This window comes from Cygnus atratus, chromosome 10 (assembly GCF_013377495.2).
Source record: "Cygnus atratus isolate AKBS03 ecotype Queensland, Australia chromosome 10, CAtr_DNAZoo_HiC_assembly, whole genome shotgun sequence".
Lineage (NCBI taxonomy): Eukaryota > Metazoa > Chordata > Aves > Anseriformes > Anatidae > Cygnus > Cygnus atratus.
Genome location: NC_066371.1, coordinates 20,855,274 through 20,866,231, shown reverse-complemented (window position 1 = coordinate 20,866,231; position 10,958 = coordinate 20,855,274). Strand labels below are relative to the sequence as shown.

Here is a 10,958-nt window from a genome sequence, read left to right as displayed (position 1 = left end):
AAGAAGAACCAGTTCTGTTAGCTCATCAGTGTAGATACAACCCGAGCAGAAAACAGTACAGTCTATATCCTAGCTATATATATTTTCAGGCATGCATGCTGTTACAATCGATTATGTATGAAGAAACAGAGAAATAGGTGAAATTGTCTTTGTTCTTCAACAATATTTAGCAATACGATTACTGTTTATGTTAAAGGGATAGACATAATCAAGACATAATTTCAGACATATCAAGACAATCAGACATAATTTAACTTATGTATAAATGCCTCAGTACATAAATCATCAGAAATTCTCCCAGGAGCTACAGCTGGAGATAGCACGGAAGTTCAGTAGAACTGGATTAGGCTATGGGACAGAAACTTTCTGGTAAAGCCAACCACACTAAACCAAGCATTAGGAGCAGCCAGCTCTGACAAAAACAATATACATACAAATGAGAAGAGAAGAAACTGAAGTAATATGTGGCAGGTTTGTGTTTTTTTCAGAAACGTTTAACCTTCAGCACAGGAATTCCCCCAATTCACTCCTACTAAACTCTACTACCTTTCTAGCTATGGCTAGAAAAACCTGCCCCAGCTATACCATGAGGTACTGCCTAGACAAAGCTCACCAGAACATGGATGAGGCCAGAGGATTCCATTATAAATTTCACGTTGTGGTGGGCTCAGACACACAAATAAAAGGCAAGCAGTAGCATCACACTGGAACATACGTTTTTCCAGCTTCCTTTCCCACTCTTCAAGTATGAGTTTTCTCAGTCACATAGTTCATGCTTCTCCCACAGCGTGGCTGCTAACAAAGTTCCTCAACCAGCTATCTACAAGCAGCTCCACAGCAACAGCGAGCTAAATGTTCTTTTCTCCCTTTGAGTATATTCATAACCAAGCCATCATCCAGAAGGGATGCATGCCAAACATTTAACAGGGCTTTACAGATAACAGAAACATGCTACACGCCTTATCAGGTGTATAACACATGCCTAACACATACCCAGTGAACACATTCCATGTAAAATAGATTGTTGACCAACCTTCTGAACAAAAAGAGGTTTGCTTAGATATGATGTCTGACATTTAAACCATTTAGATTTCTTCAGCATTCTGAGACGCCTTTTTTTTTTTTTTTTCTTGAACCCATTTATTCCCAGTCTTTAAAACAACTCCCTCTGCTTTGCTAGTACCATAGTGCTAAATAAATCAGCATAGGCAAATTTCCACATGCAGATAAGACCAAATGCACAGAAGATTATGACATCATTTCCAACAAGGTTGTCATCTGCTGATGATGCAGTGCCTTGGTCTGTGGGCTAAATATTCTGGTAGAAAAGCCAACATCCGCATCACAAAACCTGTCCTAACAAATTTATTCCTCTGGTTAATCATTCCTTTTTAATTTCTAAAGATATCGCAACAGGATAATGCTGTTGTTTTCAGTATCAAATTAAAATGTGTAAAGTGGAAGTAGCCATAAGAAGTCTGTAGGTATGTTTACAGACTGACTTAACAAGTAGGGTTTAAAAACGTAAGAATGATAATGACAAAGGAGAATCCCTATCTTGAACATTTATTTTTCAAACTTCATTACATTAAGTTTTACTTCTCACAAAATAGAAAGTCCGTTATTTGAAAATGAGTTCAGGAAAAGAAGAGGAAGAAAAATGTACAAAAGCATATACTGTGTGTGTATGAATTCAAAATTCAGTCTCAGCAGTCACATGACAAACTAGAGTTCTGGGCATTAGCAGAAAGCATAACAAGGCAAGGGATATTTGCCTTAAACCAAACCCCTAACCAATTCTAAGACTGCTTTTGTTTCTCCTTGACAGATGCAAGCATGTCCTGGAGAAATTAAAACAGTTGTAAGAATGAGCAAGTCAGTTCTATTTCAGACTTTGTCATTAGTTTGCTGCCTTTGAGGAAGCTATTTTTATTTTCAGTAGACCTATCTGATGAACGCCATTTTTCCTAATTATTGTACTTCAAAAGGTAATTAATAAACATATTTGTTATACTTCTAAAATTCTTTTTTTAAAATATGCAAAAATTATTAACACTTTTGGACACCAATATATTTCCTTTTGTATGTACTTATGTGTTCTGTCTTGTTTTCTATCTACATTGATCCTAGCGTTTTCACAGTTTTGCACTTATTCAAAGAAATAGCCAAAGGTACCACTAGCAAAATTAAGTTTGTTATTATACAGCAGAGTTCTCAGCCTCTCCTCAGGCTAACCATGGCTTAAAAACAAACAAAAAGAAACACACACAAAAAAAAAACTTGACTCAAAACCATGGCTCTAGTATATTCCACTCAGCAAAAGTCTTCAGTGTCAGGTGCTGTTCTAGAAGTGAACTATGTTTCCAGAGTGAAATCTAACCTATGATTCTATAGTAACTTTTGTGTTATAAAAATAGCGATATGTAAACATGCAAATGTTTCCCCAGTTTTACTCAAGACTCTACCAATACAAGCCTTCTACCAAATTCTCAAAATTATTTATCTGTGTATTCAACATTGGTTCTTAATCCAGTAAGAATTTGCCACTTATGCATGGCAAACTTCTAGTGACACTGGACCAAGGATTTTATACGGCAGAAACCAAACATATTATGATTAATTCGATAGAAAACCTGCACTGCGACGAAACAAGTAGATCGTGTTATTTCACACTTAGGCTGCCACCTGATGGCTATTCAAAGTATCACCACCACCCAACACCCATGAGTGGAGCACGGATTTCTTCACCATTCTTCACATGGTCAGGCGCTTGCTTGCACAACTAGAGCACGCTCTATTTCAGGCTGAAAAGAAAATGTAGTGGCCTATTCACCCTGCCTAGAGGAGTATGGAAGTTTCTTTCTAGGCTTTCTACAACTTCAAGTTGAAGGCCAACAATTTCATTCTACTGAGAAGTCAAGTCTTTGTTACTAGGAAAAGTAGATAATGTTTACAGAAAGTTATAGCTTTCTATACATAAGGATATGCTATTATCTAATTAAACATCAAAGCATATGGCAGTCCTTCAGCCTATATTTGTTTTCAGACTGTTAATTGTCTTGTAGCAATAAGTTTGCACCAAAGCCTCATCATGTTTGTTATTCAGATACCAACAAATAGCATAATGAAAACAGATCACAGACAAACTGTTACTGCAACACCTGGCCTGTCCCAGCTAAGGAGAAAAACAGGTCAGAGCATTACATGCTTATTTTCTTTACGCTTAGATCAGAGCTTCAGACTTTGCAAAATATATCTCCCTGTTGATATCTACACAATATATCTTCTCCTTTAACTGAAACCCTACAGTACATGAGTATATTCTTGTCTGAGGAAGCAGAAATTAGAAAAAATAGGTCTTCAATCAATTATCAGAAGTGAAGCCCATTTAAACAGTTAAGTTCTGATCAAAATTTAGACTTTAAATCAGCATAACTTAATTTCCAAGCATAACCAAGTTTCGGCTCATTCAAATAAAGCAAATTATTTTTTTCTTATGAGAGCTGTTAAAAAAAAAAAGATGGAATACTGTGAAATACCCTCTGAATTTCATCTTTAAAGATATAAGGAACATTCTACATTTGTAATTTGTTTTGGAGTTTATACAATCTTCTACCTCCAATACATACAGTATTAAATGCACGCGCATAAGACACATACTACAAGACAATCAGCTCTTCTACAAGTAATTCAAGTCTAACTGAATTTTGGCATGTTTCTATTTGAATTACGTGATGTGAAAAATACTATAGGCCAGCAAAAAAAAAAAAAAAAAATGCCTTTGCAATTTCTGCTATTCAAATGTGGTCAACAGTTTGCAGATCTTCTTCAGGACAGGGTCAGGTTTCTCCAAGTTAGCTTTTAATTCAAAATGATTTTCTGATACAAAGTTACACTGATATATATTTTTTAAAAAAAAAAAAGACTTTAGGGAGTACATCCTCTGTCATACTATATCACCACTTCTCTATGATCAGATGCACACAATTTTCTAACTCTTTTGCATCTCATCTAGAAGGTAATTCCATAGCATATAGAATGCTATAAAAATAGCTGACCTACATTTTTGGTACTTTTGATGAAAAAAAAAAAAAAAAACAAGAAGTTGTTAAAGCACAGTAATACACTATTCAGACACCAGTACTTAGGTATTGATATATAAATACGCAGTTCACAAGGAACCAGATTACACATATCTCTATCTAGAATAGAGGTCAACAAACTAAACAGACTAAAAGCACAAAAGATATCACAATTGAGAGTTCAGATTGTGTTACACACACACACGCACAGAAAAAAAAAAGAAAATCCCACTTAGTATCGGTCTTCTGAACTTACTCAGCTTAATATATAGACTACCCTACTCTTACTAGCATCATACACACATTTACTATACAATCAAAAATGATCTCATCTCTCCAGTTTCCAAACAGCATATACATTAACTTTTAGCACATACCTGTAACTGCCTGACTTCATTCTCCCTCGTATCTGTCTTCAGGGAGGCAAGCCAGATGTTTTGTATTTCCATAGCCAACTTTCAAAATGCCTCCTCCTGTGTTTCATCAAGAGCAGGTGCACTGCTGCTGTTGTCCTCTGAACTTCCCAGCATCAGGCAGGCAGACTGAAAGCACGAGGGAGGGTCACAGAGTGACATAGGCATAGCAACAACTGTGACATAACACAGCCCCCCCACGACCCGCCCTGCCCTTTGTCAGGGAGTAGCTGCTCAGAGCAGGATGCTAGGACAGTGCAAACACCAGAAAATAGTTCCAACCAGAGCTTATGTCTCCACATGCTGTCCCAGCCACACCACAAACTGCAAATGCACATGAATAAACATCTTCCTCTTCCGTACCCCATTCCCAAGCCAAGGATGGCCCGATAGATAATATGCTTGACAATGCTATGCTACCATAGATTTTTAACCACACCTTCTAAATCTCACATTTTCATGTATAAAGTTAAAATATGTATATAAATAAATAAATAATGCATATTTGAGCACTTAGAAATAGTTATAAACACTAACATTTTCATGTACCATTTTATGCAGTAGTTATTTATTTTTACTACTGTTAAGTACCTGGATATGCTTTCATGGAAAAATATATAATAGGAATAAACAAGCACTGGTAATCTGAATTTAAAATACGTATATCTTTAATTTCATTCACCAAAACTACTTTTCACATAGAAAGTTCGTATTGTACTTATATAATTTTAGAGCACTGAGATAACAATTTAATGAAATAAACCAAGACAATCTCCCATGTGATTTTACTTTTTTTTTTTTAAAATAACTGAAGAAGCATATACGTAGTTAAGCATCTTATGTGATATATATATATATATATTTTTAATTTGGAAAACAAAAAACCACAATTTTCCTCTCTGCAGAATTAACACATTCCCTTTGAAAGATAATCCATTAAAAATAGAAACAAATTGTTCAAACTGTTATTGGATGAATTCATGCAGGACAGCATCAACTGCATACAGCGTATGAGTTCAGGTGGAATAACTACTTAATCTTATTCACGTTCATTATTATGCTTCTGTCTAAACCACAGTGGAAGGCTTGGACTTTGATATCTGTTTTTATACAAGCAAGAGTCATTTTGTGTGTGTTTTCAGTATATCATAAAATTTACAATACCTCTTTTATCTCAATTTATTGCCATTAATTTCCCATTGCCATCCTCCCTGTTTTTGTTTTCCTCTTGGCAAATCTTCTATCTACAGCTTGTGCAACAGTTCTCTAAACATAATACAATTTGGTATTCTGTCTCAAAGCCTACTGGGAAAAAAAAAGTGTATTTGCGAAAATTATTTAAAAGCAAAACTATACCATTTTCACATTTTAGCATATAAATAAAAGGGTATGCATTTGTCATATACTTTCCTTGAGTACTGTTATTTTCGTATTATTTGACAATACCTTTTTAAAGTAATGCTTTCACTTTCCATATAAACTTAGTATTTATGCAACAATATCACCTAACACATCATACCAAATCTACAATGCATTCCATAGATTAAACTTATACCAATACACCTTTCCTTCTTTTTATTGTTCCATTTAGCTGGTTTCCCTGAGACTCCATAAACAAGATTTCAAAGACTTACTGAGTGAATGTCTGTTTTTCTTATACACCTAGTCTGTTCTGTGAGTTCTAAGCTGAAACTTTACTATTATTTGAAAAAAAAAATCATAAACATACTTAATGAAGAAAAAGGACAAATGCTGTCCCTGAATAATTTCAACATACACCCTGCATTTGTGCACACTTAACTCTGAAGCCCCCACTATTTCCAAACACTGTTGTACTTCCCCGTTTATTGAGTGACAGATTACCTAGGTCTTATATGAGGGATAAATATTTTTATTTTTTTATGTGTTCCTACAGATACTTTTCCTTCACAATTGCTTTCAGTCATTAGCAAGAGTTTATTTCTGGAAGGTGGAACTTGTGTAAACATCTGTCAGTTGCAAACAATTTCCCTGCTGTGGGACAACTACATTGCCAAAGACATATTGCACTACAGCTTCAAATTCAGACACCACCTTTGCATTAAGGGGGTTAGCAAATGGCTTTAAGTTGTAGTTATCAGGAAAAGGCCCGTCATGTTAAGGCAGTATTAAAAGCATTTTATCTAAGTGCGTGTTTTTCTTACTGCTGTCTCCCTGCAAAATCGCATGTGCTTTCTCTACATGTTTACAGAAGATGAGAAAGGGAAGGCATTATGTAAAATTAGCTTTCAGTTACCTCAGATTTTACACGCATGGACTCTCCATGAGAAGAAATGCCAGCCACTATTTGCTGGGCTTTATAAAAACGAAATCAATTCAAACAAATGCTTAACTCTGGTCTGAGCGTTAACATTAACATCAACGCAATGGGAATATGCATCGGCCAGTATAGGGCCGGTACCGGGAACATACACCTGCCCCGCACCGGCCCAACACCACGGCCTGCGGCCTCCGCGCTGGTGCCCTCAGGGCTGGCAAGGGGCAGAAGGGCACCATCCACCACGGACCGGAGGCTACCGAGGACTACTAAAAACGCGTCTATTTTGCGAAAGCGGTCCTGGTGCACTACTAACTACGGCTGGGGGTCGTGAGGGTGACAGACGCTGAGAGGCGGAGCGCCGCCCGTCGTGAGGTGGCTGCCGCTCTGAGCGACGCGGCGCGTCCCCAGGGCAACGACCGGCCCCGCCGCAGCGCCCGCCCCGTCCCCTTCGGCCTCGTCAGCCCGCAGCACGGAGCCGCCCTCAGCGCCCCATGCGCCTCCCGGCCGCGCATGCTCGGCGGGCAGGGGCTGGCGGCGGGCGCCATGGTGTACATCTCCAACGGTGAGCAGGGCGGCCGGGCCTCCCCACGGCGGCGAGGGGCGCGGGGCCGGGACGCTGAGGGCCTCCCCCCGCACGGCACGTCCCTCGGCGTGGGTTTAACGGGGAAGAAGAAGGGCAAAACGCCGCTCGGCGAAGGGGAGATGGCGTTTGATCGTCCCTCTGCGCTGTCCAGACGCAGTGTCTGTGTGGCGGTGACAGCCCGGCTGTTCCCAGCCCTGTGTGCTCATGTTCCTGTCAATAAACCATTACGCACGTCGTGTGGCAGCCTGGGTGTAAATGTTGCGCTCCGTGGACGTGGCTTTATGTAACGCGCTGTGCGGCGTCGCTTATTAAACGTCGCTGAATGTTTTCTGTCACGACAGGACAAGTGCTGGATAACCAGAGTCGGGCTCCTTGGAGTTTGTCATCTATAACAGATTTCTTCTGGTCAATAGCAGATTTTGTGGTTCTGTTGTAAGTAGAAATTAATTCTTTTAATCCGCGGTATTTTAGATTTGTCATAGGTAGATGGTACTCAGTACTATAAGCAACACAATGCAACAGAAATATTGGATTTATTCTTTAACATCCCATGTCTACTGTTCTCAAAACATGTATGAATGTTCTAATATGACAACATGGCCCTGGTTGTTAAGCACTTTGAAATATGTAATAAAAACTACATGGAAACTGGTGCTAACGTACTGGCAGGTCAAATGAGTTTTCTTTGATTTTTTTCCATTTTTATACTGAAAAAATGAAAAAGCGTGTATTCTTGTTAAATATCTAGTTTCTAATAGCTGGTCAAATTGAAATATTACTTGGAGAACTTTTACTGGTAACGATAGTTTCTGGCTGCATGAAAATAATCACACAGTGGTAATCACACATGTAAGACCCAGATTGAAGCCAGTAAAGAAACAAAGAGTTCTTTTGGTGTCTTCAACAGTCGTTCATTATTTCAGTTATAGGTTTACATTTTACGCATTTCTTGCCCTTTATTTAGCACAAAAGTAATTTTATTGGTTTTAAATATTTGAAAATTGGGTTTGAGCTGTATTGCAATTTGGGAATTACTTCAGATTTTATCTTCCCATATAGAAGAAGAATTGCAAAAATTAACAACAGTAATTTTAACAGAACATTGTTCATTCCTGACACTACTGTTTTTTCAGTCCACTTATCTTTAACTTTCAAAATACAGAAGTTGTATCTAGCAGTCAATTCAACCTAATTTCACCTGTTTTATTTTCAGGTTTCCAGAGCATTATTCAACCAGATTTGAGAAGAAGAGGCTACACATCCTCCTATTTAGGACGCAATGATGGAAGAGGGTATTTTCCATATTATCAATAGTTCTGATTTTTTTCCCCTTCTTAGACAAATGTCATTCAGATTCAAATGTATTCAGATTACAGTTGTGATTTGTGTTGAATCAGTCATGTCAGAGGACTGAAATGTTTGTTGTTTTTTTTTGTCTGCAGCATTTTGTCTGAAACTTGTTGATAACAATACTTAGTTCTGAATAGCTGTAATAACAGCATGGTCTAACTAATTTTTCAAGGCTGCATAATCGACAATATGTATCTTCAAAATTCTTATTTTGTTAGACTTCCTTAAATTAAGTGTTAGATTACATGAAATCTGTCATTTCATGTATCAGATGGCCTTACCTTTTTGTAGAGCTGTGTGAAAGCATCAGTTAGTGGTAGCTTTGTCTTGTACTACTGGAGTAATTAGAACAGTTTGTGTATGAGAAATTTTGTGAAAGTGTTGGCTTTTTTGTTACAGCTTTTCACTTGAAACCAAACAACTTTTCTAGCATCTCTAATTTTGAAATTACTGTAAAATAGGGACAGTGTTTTTATATTTCTAGTTGAACAATGGAATGTTTACTGAATACATTTTGTTTTCTTTTTAGGCCTCCAGGAAATCCTCGCCGTAGAATGGGTCGTATAAATCACTGGGGTGGAGGCCCCAATCCACCACCAATGGCTGGAGGTGGATGAGGAAGGTAATTCCAAATATGATATATCCTGCTTTGAACTTTTCTTAAAACTCCAGGAGATAACAGTGATAATCAGAGCTTAAGGTAGAATTGAGTGCTTTGTCCTACTTTTGTAAAAGTTAACAGGAAAGAGAATCCAAGTGGTTAGACACTTCATTAAGGGGGTGGGGGGGGAGTGTGTGTGAAGGGGTATCGTATAAAGTTTTGGCTCAGAAATGATGAGCTTCTACTTAAATGTTGAACAGCTATTTGAACACAGCTGATAAAAAATGATATGGAACTCTCTCTTTATTGGTTGCTAATACAAAGTCCCATCCAGATCAGTAGTAACGAACCTTTGCATTTCTAATGGTTATCATATGACAGGTGAGATTTTTTGTTTAAAGGGGATGCTTTTTGTAATTCAAAATCTGCATTGTCTTTATTCATTAAGCTGAGGGGAGTTTCATCTAACACTGCATGTATATATAGTATGGTTTAATTTACTTTAGGGCTTAAGAAAACAGCTCTTTTCATGAATTCCCCCTTGTTACCATAATAAAAGTTACAAGAAGAACACACATGCAGGTGATCAATACCAGGAAGCTTTGTAGCTAAAAGTTCATACTCAAGAAATAAACAAAATCAACCACGTATACTCATACTTCAGTTCTGTCCCAAAAAGGGGATAAGTGACTCTCCATGATCCTTTTTCCATCTGGATTTTTCATTTGACTAGATATGAGGCCAGCAAAGCCAGGGGGGGAAGGCTTTTGTGTGATAACAATGATGTGTAATCTGAGGAAAAGAATTTTGCAAACCTTTGGCCTATTTAGCTAAATTAAAAACAATTTTATTTTTATATGGTTACTTATATAATGTTATCTTGCAAAGGAAAGCCTTGTTTCTAACCAAGCAATAATTTGTCTTTTAGGTAAACGCCTGCTGTAAGAGGCGGGCAAATGAGCATGCACATTTGCAAGGTGAAAGGGAAGAAGAGTTCAGCGGTGGACCAAATGAGTTTGAAGTCATGAATGTGTATGCCTAACCAAAAAACTGTTCTGCAATACCAGCAGATTAATGAAGTTGTACTGGGAAACTCCTTCAAGGATCTAGTGTAACTGAACTGCAGTTTTATTAAATACATGTTTACTGTCTGTCTAAAGTCTTTGTATAGCTTCTGAACATTTTACTGTAGTTGCAAAATAAGTAAATTATTTATGGCTTGTCAGTAGGCAGACTCTTTCTTATCATTCTTAGAAAAGGAAAAAGTTCTATTCAAACCCTTTTCTGTGCAAATGAAAAATGCACTATACTTACGTGATACAGAGGATCATTCAAGAGTCAACTTCAAGCCGTGCTTCCTGAAAGGTGTCGGTTTTGCTGTATTTTTGTACATTGCCATATTTTTATAATATTAATGATATGCTAAAAACAGTTTTAAATGCATTTTAAATTAGTCAGTTTTACAGATCTTCCTTTTACAAACTCTCTTCCTTAAGCCCAATAATGGGTTTTACAACATGCCTATTTTATAAGCACTCTTGAAACAACTTCCTTCTGTTATAAAGGTATATGCCTATTTGCTGTACTGATGCTGATAGGACACTTCTTCAATAAAGTTTTTTTTGTTTTG

General features: G+C 37.4%; 1 protein-coding gene across 1 annotated transcript; it reads left to right on the top strand.

Moving 5' to 3' along the window:
- Window positions 1–7,241: 7,241 nt before the first annotated feature.
- On the top strand, window positions 7,242–10,958 carry SELENOK (selenoprotein K). Its single transcript, XM_035558281.2, has 5 exons — window positions 7,242–7,356; window positions 7,719–7,809; window positions 8,592–8,669; window positions 9,257–9,349; window positions 10,257–10,958. The coding sequence occupies exons 1-5, from the start codon at window positions 7,305–7,307 to the stop codon at window positions 10,258–10,260; spliced, it is 318 nt and encodes a 105-aa protein (XP_035414174.1). The 5' UTR covers window positions 7,242–7,304; the 3' UTR covers window positions 10,261–10,958.